At 45.8% G+C, this 22,960-nt stretch overlaps 1 protein-coding gene across 8 annotated transcripts in view; it reads right to left on the bottom strand.

The window, feature by feature from the left end:
• The window catches only part of COL6A3 (collagen type VI alpha 3 chain), a 63,292-nt gene extending 42,122 nt beyond the window's left edge, over window positions 1-21,170 (bottom strand). For 5 of the 8 annotated variants that reach the window (XM_037397281.1, XM_037397282.1, XM_037397283.1 and 2 more), the window contains exons 1-3: window positions 20,786-21,168; window positions 12,177-12,325; window positions 1,128-1,730 (exon numbers count right to left, since the gene is read on the bottom strand). In XM_037397281.1, coding sequence (XP_037253178.1) covers window positions 1,128-1,730; window positions 12,177-12,264 — 691 coding nt within the window. In that variant the 5' untranslated portion in view covers window positions 12,265-12,325; window positions 20,786-21,168. Of the gene's footprint in view, window positions 1-1,127; window positions 1,731-6,136; window positions 6,740-10,626; window positions 11,245-12,176; window positions 12,326-20,785 lie in introns of all 8 variants that reach the window. The other 3 variants (XM_037397288.1, XM_037397286.1, XM_037397287.1) reach the window with 3 other exon arrangements.
• Between the last annotated feature and the right edge of the window lie 1,790 nt (window positions 21,171-22,960).

Genomic DNA, 22,960 nt, shown 5'->3' with positions numbered 1-22,960 from the left:
TATTCATCTTAATTAAGGACAAGTATTGGCAAACTGATTTCAAAATGTCTGCTCTTCATGTAAATCAGCTATCGGCTTTAATTCTTTAAGGACCCTTTCCAAAATCTCAGTTTCTTTTGCACTGTGATTTATAATTTCAAATTACTAAAAGGAACAAGAAAAAATACGGACATGGTTGGACACCCACTTAAGCCAATGGGAACCTCACTACTGGCCTTACTGGGAGCTGGAACAAGTCCTGTTTTTCTAATGTTTATATGCCATGAGACAGAAATGCAAGGTTCAAATACAGTCTAGTGCACCATTAATTCAACCTCAAGCATCTCTATTGGGAAGAAATCCTGAGAAATCTGGTATAAACTCTCTGTGCAGCTAGAACACCTCTTGAAATGCAGGGGAAACTGCCTCAAAAGACATGACTCTAGCAGCTGGATTACTTCCAAAGTCTACTGATGTCAATGGCAAGACCAAATAAAAAGAATCTACTGGCTTCATGGGGCTTTGGATCATCTCCTAAAAAGATTAAATTAAAATCAACAATTTGCAATAGTCTTGTACGCCTCTTAGGGCTTGAGCTGAGTAAATGATATTAAAACTGTAAATATGTTCTTAAAGGGTGAGTTTCAGTCCAACAGTGTCAGGCTAGCTTTCTCTGAATGTCTCCGTGAACAAACTTGCTTATTTTCTTCACACTCAGAAGAAACTTCTAAGCTTTCTTGAGCAAATATCCACTACAGATAATTTTCAAACTGGGAAAGAGATTGTAACGCTCACAGTGTGCCCTGTTCATAGGTTACACAAACCCTAAGGGAGCGAAAAAGCCTCCACTGAATGATTTCAGTACCTACTAGTAAAGCACATCTTCCACATCCAGGCCTTTAAGTGTTGGTGACAAATATGGAATGGGACAAAAATCTCCAGGAAGGAATGGCAAAGCTGTAACAACCACCATGCTACCAGATTCACCGATCTGTTCATGCACGTTTTGCAAATCCTTGAGACAACATTTAGCTATGCTGAAACAGGTGCTTGATGCCTTTTTGCCCCCTTATCTCTACATGTCGTAGAATAAGAGTTAACAAATATATAAACCACATGTCCTTAACTAGAAAAAGGTAATTAATTACCTGATGGTGGTTCTTGGACAATCAGTCCTCCAGAGAGTGTCCGGATAGGTGACAGCACTTCAGGAAGAATGGCTTGCATGAACTGGACACGGAAGTCATTTGGGTTGAACACAAAATCTCTCTCATGGGCTATTTCTTGAAGTTCTGCCAGGTCGGCATTTCTCGACCCAATGGCAAGGATCACTATCCGGTTCCTTTTCATCTCTGCCGCAGCTTGGTCAACGGCATCCCTGGACTTACCACCAGTGATGAGCACCAGCATGGGGAGCACCCCTTCCTCCATCCTGCACCCAGCAGCGCTGGTGAAGAAGTTGCTCCTCACAAAGTCCAGTGCCGAGCCAGTGTTGAGCGCCGTACCACCCATGAGCTTCATTCTCTTCACGTTAGCCATCACATCCCTTCTGCTCTGGTGGGTGTTAAAATAAAACTCTGGCTTCACAGTGTCTGCGTACTGTGCCACCGCCACTTGAATCAGGTCAGGTCCAACCTCCAGCCTTTGGACAATTTTGGCAACAAAATCACGAATCGAGTTAAAGGGGCCAGTCCCCAAAGCAGTTGAGCCATCTATCAGGAAGACTATATCCTTCTTGTTCACTTCAATAACTGCAAGTAACACATGAACATAATGTTAGCAGAAACCTTCATCACACTCTGCCTGTCAATTCTACATCAACAGTTCAGCAATGTTCAGGACTTCTTATTTGCTTGAAGTGCTGTTACTCTCAACAGCTTTAAAGGGTCTCACTTTCAAAACAGAATTATTTTTTAGCAGGGGGATAATAAGATATCTGGTTGAATGTTCCCCCTTTCTAAAACACAGAAGAGTTGAAGAGTTCCAAGAATTGCATTTTTTATAAAACTTAATATTAAAATGCATAAACATATCAAAACAAGAAAGGCAAACAGTCAGGAGAAATCTTGGCACTCAGCCGGCACATGAGATAAAACAAGCAGGTGATGCTCCCTCTGTCTGCAGCGGAGCCATCTGAATCATGCCAGAGCATGGCTTGGTCTCAGAAGGATTAGGTTCCCAAGAGCAATGACACAAGTAAAAGGACGGTTCTCCACTTACTCGACATACCTGGACTCTTGGTCTTCCCATCCTACAACTTATTCCTTATTAACAAAAATAAGTTACCATTTTTGTGGCACAGCTAGACCAACCATGGAAGAGCTTAATTATATTCCAGTTGTCATGTCTTTAACAAATGGCCCCCCTAGGTTGTCATCTCTGAAACTTTATTATTGATGATGGCATAGGACACAGAAGGAGCACAGTGAGCTTTCCAGTTCCCTGGCTAAGTTTGAAGGAAGATAGTTAGGGAGGGGAAAAAATGGTTGTGCAGCATTGGAACCAAAGCACCATCACATTTCATACAGCAAATGTATGTGAATAAAACAGTAACTATTAACAAGACCAATAACATTATGATAAAAGCATTACACATGATCATCATGGAAGATAATTCTAATGCCACCTTTGAGACCACCCCACTCCCACTCCCACCTCCCTGATTTCATGTCACTGAAGTGAAAAAGGAAACCTTGTGTTGCTGCCAAGTTATGCTGGAGCATTATGCATCACTGCATTATGTTGGACTTGGGGTGTCTTTAAATCACCTACCCATCAAGGAGCTCCTGACATGGGGTTCATACTCGAGATGGCAGGTCCATCACCTCCCTAGCTCGCTGCTATGCCCAGAACACAGCCTGGGGGAAGAGGAGATCCAGAATCGCTGGGATCCCACACCCCTCAGGGCAAGTGGTAGCAAAGAATCTCCTGTCCTGCCTGGATGGAAAAGGGCAGCCCCTCGGCCCATCAAGGCTCCTCTGCATGGAGGCTATTTACTTTGGATCTGAACAAAGAACAAAGCTTTGGCTACAGTCCTCCTTGGCTGGACAGCAGCTGGCCATGGAAAACAGTGCTCCCAAAGGCTGGGCTCCGTCAGGCTCCTCAGTATGGGTGGGTGCCATGAGACCGGGCTACCCAAGGAGTGATTTAGAGCTGGAGGTGACATCCACGACTCAGCTGTTCTCCCTGCCCTCAGACCCTGAGAGACCTGCCTCTGCCAGCAAGTGCAAGCCTTTGCAAAAGCATCTTGCAGAGTCTTGCTGGAAATTGCTTGAGGACTGTCAAATCTGAAGCTTAAAATAGCCCACCATGGTGCTGTCACACAAAATGTTGAGAACCTCCATAAAGTAAATGTGGTGGTACCCTATACCCTACCTGAGCCACAGCCTCACACTTTTTGCAAGGATGTGTAGTGACAGGACAAAGTGGAACAGTTTTAAGCCAAGAGGGTAGATCTAGATTAGATATTAGGAAGAATTTCTTTGCTGTGAGGGTGCCAAGACACTGGAGCATGTTGCCCAGAGAAGCTGTGAATGTCCCATCCCTGGAAGTGTTCAAGGCCAGTTGGGATGGGGCTTTGAGAAACCTGGTCCGGTGGAAGGTGCCATCCATGACAGGGCAATAGGAACTAGGTGATCTTTAAGGTCCCTTCCAGCCCAAACCATTGCATGATTCCATGAGCTGCCAGTAGCTTGCAGTTGATTGCCCAGGCTGTCAGAACAGAGCCTCACAAAGCAACAAGGATTTGTTTAAATGATCCCTTTCCCAGAGCCATGATTTCCAGCATTCATCCCCCCCCAGACAGGTTTTTTTTCCCATCAGTTGCTCCAAGGAGGAGAGGGCTGAAAACAGGAAACTTTCCAAATGGATAACAAGGGCAAAATCTCTGCTTTGTATCACCCAGGAGAGATGTCTTAAGTGCTTCCTTAGCTTGTCAGCAGCTAGATACCCAAAAATGGAGATCCTGGAAACTTATATGACTTTATATAGAAGTTTGAGGGAAACATCAAAGGGGCTTTGCAAAAATGAGGGAGGCTGGAAAGGAAGAGCTCCCTCCACAACTCATTCCTCTTGCAGCTCTCAGATCCTGCAGTGTGTTTCCTTAGAGAAGAGGAATGCAAGAACCAAAAAAAAAACCACAAGAAGAAACAACTCAAAGTGCTAAATTCAACGGACACAATTAAACCAAAAACATTTAAGCAAGGCCATACGTATCTCATAGGGTCTCATTCAGAGCCAAATAAAAGCTGGTGGCAAGCCTCCAGGTATTTCAAATGATTTGGGATCAAAGCATTATATCTTCAACTCTAAAAATTGGGAATGTTGGAGGGTGTCAACGCTGAACCCAGCCTTGCATAGTTCCCTCCTCATTGCCATCTCAGCTGTCTTTGGTGAAGAACCTCATCTAACTCAATCATTCAGGCTCTCCCAGTAGCTAAAGCAGAGGGGAAAAGAAAGGCAGAAAGGCACTTTGAGACATCCATTCGTCCCAGGAGTGCCAGCATACAGGCAGCGAGCTAAAGTGAAGCAAGGTGACTTCAGTATTTTGCAGGAATGCTTGGCACCTCCCTGGGCTTGGCATCCCTTTCGGGCTGCAGCGTGTCTCCCGAACCAGTGCTTTATGCTGCAGACTTCCAAGGAACTGATATGAATCAAGCAGACCAGTCAAAATTAATTTCCATGGATGCTGGGGAAAGGAAATTCCCTAAAGTTCCTTCGAAAACACCCGCTTCTCCACTTAGCATATCCATCTACATGCAATTACATAGGCTGATGCTACTGTAGTACCTTCTACAAATGAGCTGGCATTTTAAGTGAAAAATATGCAAGTGCAGATGAAACCAAATGTACCAATATTTTAAACCTTGCCATTCAAACTGTTAAAAATCAGAGGGGCAGGAAGAGAGGTTTTCCATTGGCTTGCATGGGTCCTGGCATGCACATTTTAGCTAGACATGCAGACTTCAACTTATTTAGCTAAATATGGTTCTCATGGGGTGCTACAAGCAAAAGTTCTTTATGTTCTTTCCTGGAATAATCATAAAATGATCTTTTAGGCGAATTCCTCCCTTTGATTTGCTATCCACAGGATAGCAACCATGTTTAGACATAGATCAGCGAAGACATCTGGAATGCAGTTTTATATGTCAACATACATCATGAGTTGAACAGTGCATACAGAACTCCAGATTGGCACTTGGATCTCAGAAGTGTTGTTTGCATTAAGTGTGCTGGTAATCCAGTGCAGCAACTCCAGGCTGGCCCTTTCCAGGGGCCTCTGAAATGCAACATGTTGTGTCTTTCACAAAGCCTCTCTATCAGTAAATTTAGTCATAAAACCATAGGGTGAGAAATTCTTAATCATCTACTTGCTCCATAAATCCAGATGTTCATTATTCTACTGCACCCAAGCTAACGCTAGTCCAGAAATACTGTCAATGGAGACTTAAGAGTAAGAAAGTGACCTAAGTGGGATATTGACACATTTTCAGTTCCCATGGCCTCATGGAAAGCTGTTAACTTTCTCAGCTTACGAATTGAAGGGAAATATATGTTAGCAACGTAGGGATTTAATTTTAGGGAACTAAGTTGTTTTGCTTTTAAGTTAAGTTTAAGTCACCCTTTTCTCAAGGATAGTGCACAGTTTCAATGAGGTATGGAATGTTACAGTTCTAGCAAGATGACAGCTTCAACTCTGTGAAACAGGGATCCCTGTAACATCCCTGTTAGCTTCCCCAGTCACATTGCTTTCTCATGACGCTTCCAACTGGCATACAATTGAAGATTACATGACACAGATGTTTTCAGAACTGACAATGCTGCAGTATTTACTCCCAGGGGGCTTAGATACACCAGTAAGGATTATATAAACTTTTTTTATAGTCTGCTTGTGGCCTTTAAATCCCCATGCCACGCCAGTTATTGACACAAAACCTCATGGTTTCCAGAAGATAACCCACTGGGCAAATGAGTTTCTGCACATTAGCTGCAGGACTATTTGTCTTTCCCATTGTTTCTCCATAAGTAGCCCAGAGAGATGCATTGAAAAAATATTATAAAAATTAAATTAAAAAAAATAAATACGTTTTTAAAGCGTGCAAAAGCTCATTCATTCACTGATTCATTGAAATGCAACAGTCTAGAAAGGCATACATACCTTCAGTCACAATGGTTGGGGCCTCTAACAAAATGAGTCTTTGGGCCACTCCAACAATGTTGGGCAGTATTAATTCTCGAAGAGCATCGAGGTTACGGATATCCAAGGCAGTAAATGCGAAGCTTCCATCAGTAGCAATCTGCTGCAGCTCTGCACTGTCAGCATTCTGGACCCCAATGCTAAATGAAAATATACTAGCTTGCTTCACCGCTAACAAGCCCTCTCGGATATCATCACTAGACTCTCCACCACTTATCAGCACTAAAATCTGAGGCACCGCTTCCTCTATCCTGCTGCCTCCCGCCTGGGTGAAGAGGTTCTCCACCACAAACTCCAGTGCTGCACCGGTGTTCGCTTCCTCGCCCCCACGGAAGCTAAGTGCCTTCACGGCATCCAGAACATCCGCTTTTGTGGAGTAGCTGTTCAAAGCGAACTCGGTTCTGGGTTCATCACTATACTGCACCACCCCAATGTGTATTTGCTGAGCTCCAACTCTGAGGCTTTCAATCAAATTTACAAGGAAATCACGTATGGCTGGAAAATTGACACTTCCGATGTTGTTTGATCCGTCAATAAGGAAAATAAGGTCAGCAGACTCTTGAGCTTTAAAAAAAGAAATGCAAAAGGTGAAAGCATTAAAATGAGTGATTACATGCGGTTGGTTGTACAGTGTTCTGACATGTTTCTTGGAAAACCAGTAAGAAACACGAAAATGAGAAACAAAACACATGTTCACTGAGGTGGTGATGTTTGCCTCTTAGTTCTGCATTCTGATTGAATACCAGCGCCCAGCCCCAGCCCAGCAGCATCCGCTACCCATCAAGAGATGCTCGGGCAGACACAGCCTGAACCGATAGCTGCAGTTACACGGGGGTCGGCATTATTGGCATGTGAGGAGAAAACGTGGCAAAATATGATTTTTGGAAATATCTATATCCATTCCATCAGTGGTCAGTACTGTCCAAATATTTAGAGAGAGCCAAAAGAAAAAGGTGGATTTTGATGGTAATTCACCCTGAAGGTAGCAGGTGAGGATGGTAACGTTCGTAGAAGGTTTTCCCCATTGCAGACTCTCTTGGGTTGGTTTTTTTTTTCCCCCCTGAAGAAAAAAGCCACTGTTTACTGGATGCATGGAAAGTTTCAGCCTCTCTGTTGCAATTCTGCTTTTTTTTTTTTTCTGCTTAAAAACAGTGGCTGAACATATCGGCTTCTCCCACCATGAAGGATTATTAATTGAAATGCATTTGTTAGAAACAATTGAAAAGGCTTTGGTTATTATTTTTGCACTGTAACGCTTTTACCAGCTGCCAGCATACACACAATGGTATTTGTCCAGCAAGCTGACCCTCACAACTGTCAACCCGTGCCGTACAAAAAATTGTCTTGCTTTAGTTATTTTGCACAAAGATGCATTGATTATCAATAAACGGGTCTGGTCTGAATTTTTCATACGGACTCTGAATATTCAATCAAGGAATGCAGAATCAGGTTAAAACAGGGCGATGAAATCAGTCATGACACAATTATCCAACTCTATTTGTTGTGACCATACCCAGATGGTCCCAAGCATCTGCTGAGAATATGCACACATCCAACAAAACTTTTATCTGGCATGAACATGGTTGTTGAGGGGGAAGCATTTTTGCTGTGAGACTTACCAAAGCAGACCCAAAATGCCCTGGTGTCTGCTCTTACTCCTTTTGCTCAACTAATTTTACCATCAATGTCACCAAGAGCTGTATGCATGCAAAAGGAGGGTGGGGGTAAGAAGACCTCAAAACATGCTCAGATGTTTCCAAGCTATTACTCCCCAATCTTGTTAACGAATCAAATTTCAGACTATGGATGACAAGCAACATTTGGAAATCCCACCCAGCTCTCAACTTTTGAAAGCCGAAGGTGAAACCAGTAGCAAAACTGGCATGCAGTTTAGGAAGGGCAGGAATGAACCTGAGGCTTTTGCTATTAACCAGCAGGGTCACTTCTTTTTCCCCCTGCCTATTTAGTTGTTCTTCTAGTAGACGTTTTCATACATCGCGATGCCACCAAGAGAGTCAAATAGCACCGCAATTCCAATGACAAAGGAGAAGGCCTCCAGGGCATCATCGCTTCCCTGGGCCAACTCAATTGCCAGTGTTGGCTTGGAGAACATCAGCATGGTTCAGAATTGCAAAAGGCTCCAGGATTTATTTTTCCATCATTGAGTTGAAATTTAGGGGTCCTTAGGGTTGTCTTTACTGCGCCATTTTCACTTGAGATATACATGTTCTACTTCATCATATAAATGAAAGGGAAATCTCAAAGTGGTTGTACCCAGCGCTGCTTTAGAAACCCTGGACATCTTTTTGAGGAACAATATTTCAGACACCAATTGGTGTTATCACGGCAGCACAGGTCACTCCCTCAGGAGAGAAAATAGATATGAAACAGATGCGTTGGATAATTTGTCATCACTGCAAAAAAAAAACCCTTGTACTTCAGTGCACATTTATGGAACAAGCCGGTGCTGAAGAACAAATAAAAGCATGCTTGTTACACAACTAAGCAAGGCCGGTCAGATGAGACAGACAGCTAAGGTTTAATGAATACATCAGGGCAAACTTGGGGCTGACTTTCATACTTACACTAGTCAGCTCTGGGGACTGCCACAGACCAGCAGCTTTGGTACTCTACACTGCAGTATATATACACACTATATACTCTATACTGTGGGACTGGGTTGTTGGTTTGGGGTTTTTTTTACATTTCTCTCTCATATTAGGGCTCATTTCTAGGATAACATCCATGGCATTTTTATACATTTCAATGCTACGTGGAGTTATCAGCTGAATAAATGACGACTTAAACTCCTGTGCAAACAGTTATTTGTACCAGGCTTTGTACACTATTGTCATCCAACATTTAGGACCTGTAACATCTTTTCCCATGTTTAATGATACTCCGTAGATTGCCCATGCAAGTCACACAGGGACAAAACTACAATAGTAGCATTAGCTTATATTTGTGTTATGGGGGGGGGAAGGAAATGTTTGCAAAGAACATCTTTGAGCAGAAATTAACTTGGAGATGCATTATATACATGAAGTAGGAATTTACCTTTAAAGCTTTTAAAGAAACGTCTGTGACTCCAGATATTTGTGTACTATGAGGTTACCTGCTGGCGTGCCCCAGAGGAGTCCAGCCAGCTGACAAAGGCCAGTTTCCCTATGGATTCCAATAGTGAAGCACTGGGGTCCTTTATGACGCTGCAGTGCTGTCAGCAGGCTCGGTACAACATTCATTTTCCTCACATATTGACATGATTTTCTTAGAATTGGCAAACCTTATGTCATCTTTCTGGGGCAGCTGCTTTTCTTCCCCTGTGGCTTTCACATGATCTGGATATTTGCCCTGTCAAGCACTTTGCACAATAAAAACACAAGTGAGCACGGCGTTTTGGTGTTGCTCGGTGTCATGCAGTGATGGAGAGCACCCAGTGGGGCTGGCGTGAGGGTTAATCAGGCAAGACAACACAGGGGGATTAATGTTACACTGCCTCATCACACTGCCGTTGCCTTACATCACCCCACAAGCTATTGACCTTCAGATGGAGTCTCAGGAATAAAAAGAAAGGTTTGATCTCTGGGACTTCTGTTTTGAAACACAACAAAGTTGCTCAGAAGGCCCTTTCCACACTGGAATTTCATAAACAGAGAAGGGATGGAGGAAGATATTTTATTTTTTTCAGGCAAATTGGGCCCCCGGCTTGTGGTCAGCACAGATCCATTTGAAGCCGACAGTTTGCAGAGGGCTTTCGGTTACAGGAAGGGTCCGGAGCTCTGGCAGGTGGAAGCCATTTGCTTGTAAAGGTGGTATTTGGGTGGCAGCACAAAAAAAGTCTCTCCAACCACACATCTCCAAGCAGATGAGGAGAGAGGCTAAGGGCCAGATCAGGGGTGGGGTCTCAGCAGAGACGTTCTCTGCTGAACTGCTTTTGCTGTCTTCAGCCCAGAATATGACTTTCTGGAGTAACACATTGCCTATCTCCTCCGCTAGCTGCAAGGAGACATCCCACACGGTGTCCCCACAGCCAGCAGTGACCTTCTCAGTCTTCAGAGGGTTTTTGGCCAGGGCCTCAAAGAGTCACCGTCACGGCTGGCATGTTCATCCCTTATTTTCCCTGCCTTGGGAGTGGATAGGATGGGGCAATTTAACAGCTCTGCAGAGCTCCCTATGTTTGTGTTTCTGTGCCATGGGTGCAAAATGATGGCCACAGTGGGCTGCTGCCCATCCAAGGGCTCCTGTACTACCTCCTGGCAGCACTGGTAGGGCTTCCAGCTTGGTCTGCAAACAATGGCATGCTCGGTAGCTACAAACACGGGGCCACACACTTCAAACCTTTGTTTTTAAACCTCTGAACGTCCATCTCAGTCTTGCCCCTACAAAGGCTTTAAACAGCACAACGCCAGCAGATACCATGCCGATGGGAGCCATCAGCAGTCAGCCATTACCTGTGATGTCTTTAACCAGTCCTTTGGCCCCAGCCTTTTCTGGAGTCATGGATGAACGGACACTTGCCACTAAATCTCCAACTATGCCGTGGAGAGCAGTAAAATTCTCTAGGTTGAAAAGGTGCATATCGAAGGGTTCGCTCGCTATTTCCTTTAACTCCCCTTCCACTGCATCCTGCACGCCGACCGCAAACATGTTTACATGGGCCGATTTAAGGACAGATGATGGCAGAGCCACATCATCCTGGGATCGTCCGTCCGTTAACACTATAATAACCTGGGGGACGCCTTCACTGGCTCTGCTTCCAGCAGCTTTAGTGAGATGGTTCTCGATTAGGTACTCTAATCCTTTTCCAGTCTTGGTGCCTCCCCCCATGTAAGGCATGTTGGCAATATGGGACAGGACGTCTCGGGTAGAGGGGTAGGTATTTAACTGGAACTCTGTGTGGGGGTTTCCGCTGAACTGGACCAGGGCAAAGCGAAAATCATTTCCTCCCACATCTAAAGCTTTTACAACATCATACAGAAACTCTCGAACGAGTTGGAAATGTTCCTTCCCAATGCTCCAAGAGGAATCCACTAGAAATATTATATCAGCCACAGCAACGGTTTTGACAGCTTTAAAAAAACAGATGGGGATTTAGGATTTTCTATCGGTCAGCACAAGCATGCCTCCTCCTCCTCCTCCTCGCCCAAATGACCGACAGCCTCTTTCGCATGGTGGAAGTGAAGCTTAGCTTCCCCTTATCGCCCGCAGCAAAACAAGAAGCACTGGAGAAACGCCAGGCAGCCATCAGTGCCCTGTCACCGCAGGTGCTGGGGTACAGGACGGGACAGCATGCGACCTACCCTTCCCAGGGAGGGGGAGGTGAGATGCTTCTCCCCTCCCAGACCCTCGCCGCACCAGTTTGGACACCAGCCCTGAGCCAAAGACTCCTGCAGCTCCATGTGTGAATTTAGGTTTGCTCAGCTTCTAACTGCCAGTGGTCTCCTGAGGAATTTTTTGCTGATTCAGGTTTATGCTGGCTCCGTGGCGGTGCTCAAGGAAGGAAGGGCTGCTCAGTTTAAGCAGCCTGGGTACTATGATGAGTTTTCCATATTTTTTTCTGCTACTAACAACCCGCCTCAAGACACCAGCTCTGGTCTCAAAGGCACCAGTGCCCCCCCCCCCCCCCCCTTAAAAAAAAACAAACAGTCTTTCTGCAGGTCAATGGCAGTGCTATTCTCACTGCAAAAAGCCCTCCTACACATGCAAGGAGAGCAAAACAGCTCTGCCCAGGAGAAAACCCGCTCATGGCCACCCTGGGTGCACATCCCGCACCCCCGTCCCTGGCAGAGCATCCTCAAGGGCACACCACTGACAGTGACATGCTTGGGAAGGCACCACGCGTTGGCTGAGGTCTGGGTTCAAAAGGACCCTCACCAAGTGGGAGCTGAGGAGCAGAAGGTAAACCACAACGTACCATTGACATGCATTTTTGAAACCAAACGGTGCAAACTAGCAACACGTTTGTATGGGGGCGAAGTCGGGTCTAGCGTTCTGGTCTTACCTGCTTGCTGCTGGGCGCGAACCAAGCAAAAGCCTGAGAGTAGGAGGCAAAACATTGCCACAAAAGGCAAATGTCGATGTTTCCTCATTTTGGTCTTTTCTCTGAGTTCTCCTTTTAGTGTCTTTGTTCCAAAGCACCCAATGTGAGACCTATGGGACAAAAACAGTGAGACTGAGCAACAGTGGCAGTGCTGGCCAGGAACAGGTCAGGCGTGAGATAGAAAAGCCAAACCATGTGGTTTTGCAATGCTGTTGTGGCATTCTGGCACAATTTAATGCTGGACAGTGTCTGCTTTGTAGCAGGGATTTCATTGGGAGAGGAATCATAGCTCATATAATTGGCATTTAATCACCCCTGTGGGCTTAGATGGCTTTCTTCTTGCCTATGCTGCCCCAGGTAAAACCTAATATATAGGAAAATGGTCAGCCTAGGTTTCTAACACCAACCCTTAAAATATATGATGGCCTCTCACCTGTCCTCCTCACCCACAGATGACCAGCTGAAATATCTTAGCCAATGCATGCCCTCTTGCTGTTGCCCCCCCTTTTTTTTTTAACAAATGCCATAATACTAATTGCCCTGAACATCCCTCTTTGCCTCAGCTCACCTTTTCAGCTGTCCCAAACGTACAAATGGAAATTTAATTACTCCAGACCCAAGTGAGCCACATGATCTGGCTGTACAGCAAAAAGCCCTTGGACTCCCCCAGGCTCACAGCCCCAGCACTGGAATAGCCTGGGCTGGCTGATCACATTTGGGAAAGGCACCAAGAATAATATTTTATATGTTGGAGCCAAAAATATAATTTATGCAAGTTTCTTATCTGTAATCCACCTGGCAAGCCTTCTGAAACAATGTCTCCTTCAGGAAAGCTGTGTTCTTGTTGTCATAGAGATGACCAATTTATTATTTAATCTCCATTCCCAAGCCTACAGAGCAGAAACCAGGCAAGGCTTGCTTAACCGATAAAGTATCCTCCCAAAGATGAATGCAGTGATTTAATAGTTCTCATTCCCCAAAAGGAGATCAATTACTCAAATGAGCCAAAAGTGACTCAAATACATCAAGCTATTAACCAAGTCATTAAAAAAAAAATAATCTCAATTTTCTTATTACCATCTTTGCCAACTCCATCCATCCGGAGAGTTAGGACCAATACAAGAGCCTTGAAAGGGCTAGAGGGAAGACTAACCTCCCCTCTAAGGAAAGCCATGCTTGTTACACAGATGGCCACCATTAGCACAGCCAAAACCAGAACTGAGTGCCGGGAATTAGGGATAAGTTGGAAATAAACATTTGAACAGCTGATTCCTGAATTAAGGAAAAATTGGAAATAAACATCTGAACAGCTGATCCCTCTTCCATTGACACCTCAGGACTATCAGAGCCGGGGCTTGAGAAAAAGAAGGGACAACATCCACCTTGTTTCCCAAAACCTGATGCAATCCTGACACCCCCAATGGCTCCCTGCGTGTCAAAGCTGGGTTGGGGTCTGGTCCCTCTTGGGAGAAGGGGTTTGCAGCACTCAGTCTTCCATGTGCTTCAGATGACATTCCTGAATGCCATATAGCATGAGTCAGGCAAAAGCTATCTTCCACCTTTCCCCCCACATTTACATATAATAATAATGGCAATAATGCCAGGTGGAGAGACATTTAATAGGCACCCAGCTCCAGCAGCTAGCACGCAGCATTAATTAAGGCATGACAAGACTTCCCAGTTATTGGCAATGCCTCAATTCATAGAGGCGGCTGCTATCATTCATAAAAAGACTAAAAAGTCATCCTTGTTAGCTGGCACCCATCCACCCCCCTGGCTGTTTCAGTCCAAGCCAAACCTCCCAGTGCCTCCAGTGGGAGCGAGCCTGCTCTGTTGGACTGTGTCCCTGGCTTACAGCTTGCTCCTAGAAAACCTAGTTTCACCCAATGGACACATCGGCAGGGGAAAGCTGGGCTCTGCTTCCCCATGGGTGCAGAATTAGCCATAGGTATCATTGCAGGGTTTGCCCCCAGAACAAACACAGAAAGGTCTGTAGGTCCCAGAGCTGAGGTTTGCAAAAAAACATTGAGCTTGTGACAACCACCCTCTGACCCCACCAGAGCATCTCCCTTCTGGGCAGAAGAGGCTTATGGAAGAGCTGCAAGTTTGCTTTGCAGCATCCATTGGGAGTAAAAATGCTGCTAGCAGTGAACAAAAAATACAAAATAAAATGCATGCTATGGAAAAACAGCCTGTTAAAATAATGAATGCCATAGAAAAGCTAGTATTTCTTTCTTGAAATGCAGGAAGTTATGTTATCATTCTGTTTATTAGCTGCTGGCATCCTATCCCTCTGCAGTCGCAACAGCTGGGGCAAACAGAGCATCAAGATAAACCAGTGAAAATTAATGTCTTGCTAGCTAATACATGACAGGACTGAAGCAATCATTTGTGGGTTGGTTTTTTTTTTTGTTTTAACATTGAACAGCTGCAGAAAGCCTTACAGGGCTGTTTACAGTCATGAAGTACAGCAGAAGGGAAAAGCAAATCTCCCTGGTGCTACAAGATCTCCCCTGCCCACAACCCTCCCTGCAGTGGTGGGCAACCAAGGTTCACATTGAATGGGATTTCCAAACTCAACAGTGGGCTTCTATCCACATCCTTACAGCTGCTTCAGCTTGAAACCCTTGAAGAACTGCCTTACCCGGGTTCAAACAAGGAGCCTGGGGGAAAGCCAGGGTTGAGCCTACCTCCAAGATGTCCTGTGGCATCACGGTTCAACCCCAGAGCCTTGTAGCAGAGAAACCACCAGCTATGATTTACATGCCTCCATCCTGGTGAACCCAAACAGCTGGAAATCATAATCCAGCCCTTGGGGCACCATGAGATAAGCCTGGATATCACAGTGTATTAAAACAATACTCAATCTCAGCTTTGGTGTGCTTTTTTTTTTTTCCCCTGGCTAGCTAGAAAATACAATACCTTTTCCAAGCAATAACAAGTTGGCTGATCTTTTTAGTCAACTTCTTTTTTACTTCAGCCTCTAAAGACCTCCAGCTTTATTTACAGCTTTCCCTGTGATCCTCATGACAGCATTTTTAGCTGCACAAAAGGAAAGCTCACCAACAAGAGATAAACTTTAGCATCACACTTCCTCAAAACCATCCTAAAATTGCAGCAACAAAGCAGTAGCACTCCTCCCAGAAAGACACAATTGACACCTCTTAGAGACTGACTTTTATGGAGAAGTGCCTTTAAGAACAGGTGTTCCTAATCGGGGTTTTCCTTTATATCCACCACCACAACACATCTTACTGCTCTTGTTAGCAGAGGAGTAACAGCTGGGTGCTGCAGAGGTGGCTGAGGAAGCAGCCTCTCTGTAGGTGATGGCCCTCAAGGAGGAGCAGCAGCAGCAGCAAGGACAGCAGTCTCTCTTACAGAGGTATGGCATTCCTTGATAGGGTTTTTGGGGGAGGTTGAACAAAAACTTTGTTTAGATCTGGTTTGACAATGACAACAATAAGTCTCTGGCTCAGGAAGTAAAGTGGGTTTAAGGTAAATTATGTGATTTTTGTTGCTTGGAGGTAAGTCTTACTTGGCTTGCTTTGCTGAGGCACAAGAAGTAACATGCTTTGTTCAATGTGCTCTTGCTTTGCATCCTGAGTCACCACCAGTCAAAGAAGATGGAAGTGGCACTAGGTTGCAGGGGGTGGAGGGTAAAGCCAGGAATGTGAACTTGTACCAATTCATTTTAATTCTTGATTACAGTGAGTATCTGTTCTGCAGATTTGTTCTCCTGGATTGCTGTTACTTTAAATAATGTATTTTCAATAATGCAATTTCATCCTGGATTATTTAATTTTTTTTAAATTAAATGTTCCATGCAGTCCTGGGGGATGGGTGTGAAAGCTCTGGTGGAGCTTTTGATATAACCACTGCAAGCTGGAAAAAAAAACTCTGAAAACACTGACTACTGAGTGCCTTTAGAAAAGTAAAGCTTTTTCCTGAACTGTTATGGATTAGCACCAAAACCTGGGGAGCCAGTCCCTTAATCATTCATGTGCTAAAAGATTAACTCATGTATTCTTCAATAATCTGAAGGTTTTATGTCTGTCTGGAGTTTATATAGTGTGTGGTGACCTTTTAATATTACAGTATGTACTCCATTTCATCAGAAGATATACATCTGTTACTAATAATGCTTTCAAAAGGCAATCATTTCTACCACTAACACAATGAAGTGATTTCCTTAAATATTTTCCCCAGCAGCTATTTTTTACTTATGGCATACTTCTCTGTGCATGAAGTTTGACATTTTACATATTTTTTTTATTTGAGTGGATGTTTCAAATTCACTTTCTAAGCAACCATTTGCTTGTGTGTTTTTTTCACTAGTATAGTTAAAAACTGTAAAAGTGCAAAGCAGATGAGTAGACTTAAAAAGCAAAACATAAAAGACAGGAAAAAAAGCTACTGCAGCTGTTATATATCACTTTGCTTCATTGTATATGCCTCTCAGCTGAGCTGGCTGACTTTGAGAGGGAGGGAAAGTATCTATGGCTTTGGTGGGACTAGAAATGTGATGTGTGTCATGTGGATGTGGATGGGTGCAGTGGCAGGTAGAGGGAATAATGTCGCAAAATACTTAAATCTGAATTCCCAGCTGGGCAGTGCTTCAGGCACTGATGCAGCTGTTGCGCTGGACTGTAAAAGGCAGCAGTCCATGCAGCTCAAGCTGCCAGAGGGAGTTTCTGTACTAGTGTGTTGTACTTGCTTGATGTTGTTCTTCAAGGCTAAAGGACTGAGCTGGGCTGAACTGACTCTTGGGGTATGATAACAGGAGATCTAAAGTTAGTCATTTATTTGTGAAATCTGTTACCATCAGCTCTCCCTCCCCATGATCCGTTGCTGTGGTGGGGAGGAGAGCAGCCTCTGGGAAAGGACAGAGGACCCAAAGCGAGTGCAGCAGGCAGAGCCATGGCTTGCATGCCCTTTTGATTTTTTTGTCAGGACAAATGGCTTGGCCTTGGGCAGCCTGTGCAGCTTTGTTAGCTGGCATATCCAAGGACCTTTGAGATGTCTCACTGCCCCAGTGAGTGGTCCAATTTTTCTGCCCAGCCCTGGGGCATCCCCCCAAAATACTTTGAATAAGAACCTGAAAAGCAATTGCAGCCTTTGAATTCCCATGTGCATGTGGGGTAGGTCATCTTGTACTGGAAGAAAGAGGTGGAGTTGCACCTAAGTCCCAACAGCTTTTCTGAAAGGCAGGACATGAGAGAGGGCAAAGCATCATCCCACAGATTGTGCAGAAGATGAGATGTGGTGAGCATCTTCCAGACCTCTCTGTCTGCCCCATGGCGATGCTGGGGTCAAAATCAAGGGGCCTTTGCCTTCATCTGTATCTGCTTTGTGGGCATCGCCCTGTGCCTCACCACCACGCTGTTCCCCAACAAAACTGCTCAGCCTGAAATCCCCTTGACTTTGCTGTTCTCTGCTATATGCACATCCCTGGGAGGCAGCAGTGAAGCTGAGGCTGCTGTAAGCCTTGCCAGTGGCTTGAAAGTGAGTTCTGCCTGCCCAGAACAACTACTTGCAGACCCAGCAGTGGGATATACATCCAGTCGTGGTTGTGGAGCAAACAGGGAGGAGAAACAGCTCTTGAAATCCTGATGTGAAGTGATGGTGGCACAGATTGTGTTCTGGAGGTGATGCATGCTCCTCTCTTGGCTGGATGAATCTCCCTTAAATTTCTCTGCACTGTTCAGAGCTCTGAGTTGGGAAAAATCCTAGCCAAAATCTACTTCCAGAAGTTATTTGGGCATCTATGAGGCTAAATGCCATGATTTCTCTATGTGAAATAGCTCAGCCACCTTTGAAAAGGAACATAAGTGTCCCAAGCCTCTACCTTCGCCACCTCTTCATCGTGGAGCACTAAATCTCACTTGACCCCACAGCCTCCAGGAGAAGCAAGACTACTTTTAGAGACTCAAGATCATCTGTATAGGACAGACTCTGAATTTATTTATAGCTCCAGATGGAGCCATTTCAATTTGCACCAGCTCCTTTGAAGGGTTTCTGTTAATATATATATTTATATGTTACATATATACAAATAAATGTTCTGCTGCCACCTAGCATTGATGGCACTGGGAAGATGAGGGTTGCTCCTGAAAACATTTCTTTCTACAGAGGTAGGCCTGAGCATTAAAAGCAAACAAGGCTAAAAGGGTGGAAAATCTTCCAGCTTTTTGCAAATGACTTGAGCTTTGACTTTTTGAAAACCAGCATTCAGCAAAGCAATAGTTATGTTGCATTTATATCCTACCTGGGCAAGTTCCCTGGGTGTTAGCATTTAATATGAATCACATACCCATTTCTGTTCTTATAAGCATGCTGTTGGCTTAAAATCTGGTTGTTTTCCTCATGTGGCTGAGACTAAAATAGAGTAGTTAATAAGAGGAAAGGGAGTATTTGCTTAAAAAAAAAGGAAACTCCCTCAAAGATCAATGACTCTTTATGTATAGTAACATAAGCCTCCCAGAACCTCCCCACCCAAACAAATCGGGTCCTTAATGTGGAACACAGATCACTTAAAAAGGTGGAAAAAGTGATGGGCATGCAGAGTGGTAAGGCTGGCTGTGATTCACAGTGGGGAGCAGGCATGCAATGCCACCCATGGCCAGCCCTGCTGCCATGCACGCCCAGCACGGCGGCAGGTTCATCCCTTTGCTGCAAAAAGCATCCAGGCTGGGAGAATACAGTCCAAGGCTGGCAAGGCTGTGCAGTTACTAGAGCTTGCACTGATGGAAGGAATAAGATGTTCCCTTCCCTCCTGTTCCTAGACAGTCACGTAGCAAAAGTTAGGAGAGGAACAACTTTTTTTTTTTCCCCTTCTTGGACATATGGGAATACAGCAGGGGCTGGTTTAGCTAACCCTGAAATTTGGGAAAGTTAACGCATTTGAATGGAAACTTGTAAAAATTCTTGAAAAAACAGAAAGGGAACTGGAGAAACTGCTGAAAAATGGCAAGGGAATGAATGAAGGTGCAGCAGCAGCAAACATGCAGCCCTGCATCCTGCCTTAGAAATGCCATTGCACCCCTGGTCACGGTCAATGTCTCTGCAAAGACCAGGGTGGAATGAGGGTGTAATTGTTTGGGGATGGAAAGCCTGTTTCCCTTAGCTCTGGTACTGGTGAGTCAAGGGATAGTGCTGGGGAGAGGCAGTTAGGTCTTTTGCTCTGCCACTGCATTCCTATGTGACTTTGGAGGAGTCCCCCCAGTTCTCTGCAACAGCCTCTGTCTGGAGACATCTCTCTGACCTCCACAAAGTTCCTAAACTAGGTGGTTGTGCCCCAGAAACAGCACTATATAAACACAGTAATTACTCAATCATAAAAATACTTCTCTTGAAAAAAAAAAAAACAACCACAGTAAGTAATGGGGTAAAGCCAGAAGCTTGAAAAATGCAGCATTCCTCCCCCGAGAGCACACATGAATCATTGCAGCAACCAGAAATGAGCTGAGAGTTTCCCATTGCACCCGCTGGAACTGGAGTGGCTTTGGCCACCTCCGCTCCAGCCAGTTTTGGCCCCTGTGCCTGGTCAGGAAACCAATTTGGCTGCAACCGTTTCTCGCCCCAGGCTCCAGTTGGGAAGGGAGGGCTTTGCTGAGCCAAAAGGGATGGTGACTGGTGACGGGGTGTCTCCATGATTAGTCATAGCTGCCCCCTCAGCAAAAGCATTGCTGTGTGCAAAGCCCCAGGGAGCCGAGGGCGACTGGGGCTACGGGACGAAAGGCAGGAGGGAGGGTGGAGGGGAAGTAGCTCCATGCAAGGCCAGAGAGCCCTTTGGGGAAAAATCTGATGTTTAGCTGATTTCTGCTGTGGGTGACTGCAAGAGGATGAGGATTGTCCCTGAAGCCACGACAGTGCTGGCCTGCCCCGGAGCAGGGGGGACATGCCTGGCAGCAGGACCTGCACGGGGTGGAGGGACTGACAAGCACCTCTGCCCAGTTCATCCTACCCTGCTTGGGGCAGGAGGGGTGAGGGCTGCTATAAAATAACCCCCAGCCCCTGGGGGTGTCTCTCGGGAGCAGGAAAGGGGCAGAGAGACACCCCCTTAGCCAGCCACTTTGCAGGGTCCCATTCATGCACCCACCTCCTTGTGCCCAAGCAGCTTCCCAAACACCTACATGCCTTTCTCGAGGCACCCACCCTGCTGCTTCCCAGGGCATCGTGCTCCCATCCCACCAAGCTGCTGCTGCTGTGATTTCAAGGCATTAAAGACAAACACTGTCCTGCAGCAGCAGGGGAAACTACTGGGGGGTTTTGCATGAATTTAATTCCCCTGCATTGGTGGGGCCAGGAGTGTCCCTGTGCACCTGTGGTGCATCGGCTTGGGGAGGAGGCTCCTGGTGTGAGCAAGCCAGCTACACTGCTTTGCTTTTTCCAAGCGCAAAGCAAGCCTGGGGGTAGCTTTCCTCTGAGGACACCGTTCTGCACATGGGATGAGTTTTGTGCAAAATTCCTTTAAAACTCCCCAAAGACTAACACCCTGCCAAGGAAGGGAAATGCAACAGAGCAGCTGCTGAGCCCAAGCGAAGGACTCCTGCACGGAAAGCGACACTTACCCCTGAGTGAACCCCAAAAAAAGTTGCTTATTCCAGGATTTTCCACTCCGAAGCACCTCTCACCCTTGCTTCATGGTGTGCCGGTGGTGCTCAGCCTCCCTGGTCCCCGCTTGCCTTGCACAGTGGGGTGTGAGCACCGGTGGGGCGAGGGAAATGGGGGCACGCTGGTCCCCGGGAGACGGCTGCCTCGCATCTGAGCGAGGCCGGAGGAGGCAGCTGGCGCAGGAGTGCCGGGGGGCCGGGCGATCCGGCGTCGCAAATGGGATCCAGATGGGTTGGTGCTGGCGTTCCTGGGGCTGAGGTCAGAGCTGCTCATCACACACGGTTCCCCCCCCCCCGCCACGGGGGACGCCTCCACGCTGTGTGGCTTCCCCTTCCCGCACTGGCCCCGCCATCTCCAAAATGTTTCTCCCTGTTATCAGTGAGAAGAAATATATTATAAAAAAAAAAGAAAACAGAAAGGCCCTGCAGAGTTGCAGGAGCTGATTTAACTATGCCTTTTGGTTAGGAAGGGCTGGGCTTGGATGTTTGCAGGAGTCAGGATGTGCCAAGGACCATACCAAGTTACGCAGAGCTCTGGCAAAGCACTGTTTGGAGATGCTTGAGGCTGCAGAAAGCTCAGCCTTTCCCCCAGAACAGTTACAAGCGTCAGTGCAGGGGGAGAGAGCTGCCTCTTAATGCAGCTTCCTATTTATGTGTAACAGCTGGGGTTTTTATCTGCCCAAATGGGGAGCAAAATCGGGGGGGGGGGGGGTAATGTTATAGCATAACTCATACATAAAAGTTAGTACCTTAGCAAAAGGATAAATATTTTAAAATACGTATAGCCTACTGAAAGACTTAAAGTAAAAGTTTGAAAGGCAACAAATCAACTCAGCAAGCTCCTGACCAGCAATTTATTTTTTAAAAAAAAACAACTATGTGCTGTGAAAAAATGCCTTTAACCTTTTATCAGGCAGGCTTAGGGACTAGTTTTATTCCTCTGCCTCAACCAACAGCATGGCACTGGTCAAAGTTAAACATTTCAGTCTGGACTGGGTTGTGTTTTGCAAGAAACGGTGGTATGGAAACGTTAATTCTTATCTCTTGCCCAGTTTGGTTCCATATAAGGCTGGAACTGAGATGGCGTCTCGGGAATCAAACGGTCGGATTCCCTCCATTTCAAATGGGGATTTATTATGTTTGCTGTAGGGTTTGTGCTGTTTGAAAGACTAGCCACATAAAGAAATAGCTGGAATGCTTCAGGAAAGTGCTGAGCCCTTCAACTGATGCAATAGCTCATTTTAGAAAGGGTACTTGGCTTGACGCTTCAGACTGAATGCCAGCCTCGCAGAGGGATCCAGCACAAACGTCCCTAGCCACGTGCCGACAGCAAGCAGGGTGCCGTGTCCCCTTAGATAAGGCAAGCTGGACCTCAAAGGCAGGGTGTTCCCAAATAATAAACGTGCCTGGCAAGAGGGAGCTGCAGCTCCTCGCTGGGTGTCAGCGGGCAGGGGATGGAGGAAATGGGGTCTGATGGAAAGCAATGACCAACACGTAACAGCAGCCAGGATGGGCGAGGTACAGCTGTTAAAGGATAAAATATGTATGATGGAGGTGCGCTATGTCGGCAGAAGCATCCAAACCAAAGGATTTTCCTTCTGAATTCAGTTGTCAGGGAGAGAGCCCAACTGCGATGCTGTGGTGGCACCAGCATCCCAGTAAAGCAGCAGCTTGTGGCCATGGGTGCCTGTTGCGACGGAGGGAAGACACAGTCGCTCAATATGAGTGATCAGCAGACTTCGTTTATTGTCTCTTACAGTCACCTTTTATGCCTTCTTATAATTAGCTCATACATATTACAAAAGTTAAGCTCATTATTGGTTAGTTGCCTAAACACCAAGCCCGCCCCTTGTTTCTCTTCTGTAGTTATCTGTTCCCACCTGCAACATTCTTTTCCCACCAAAATCTTCCTGTTATTGTGTAACAAGGACAGCCAAAGACAGTGTATTTTGCTTTACTTCAGATAAGCTGAGAGCGATGTGTATTTTTGTCCAGCCAGCTGGACTATGTCTATGTGAACTTTTTCAGCTAGCCAGTTATCCACAGGTGCCCTTGCCCCATTGCCAGCCTCCTACTGAACAGGCAGGCGACATGCTATCCTGCATCATCTCCTGCCTTTGGGCTTTCAGGCTA

The sequence above is a fragment of the Falco rusticolus genome, chromosome 8 (genome assembly GCF_015220075.1).
Source record: "Falco rusticolus isolate bFalRus1 chromosome 8, bFalRus1.pri, whole genome shotgun sequence".
NCBI lineage: Eukaryota > Metazoa > Chordata > Aves > Falconiformes > Falconidae > Falco > Falco rusticolus.
Note: the sequence above shows the minus strand (reverse complement) of the source record. Positions and strands in the feature narration are given on the sequence as shown.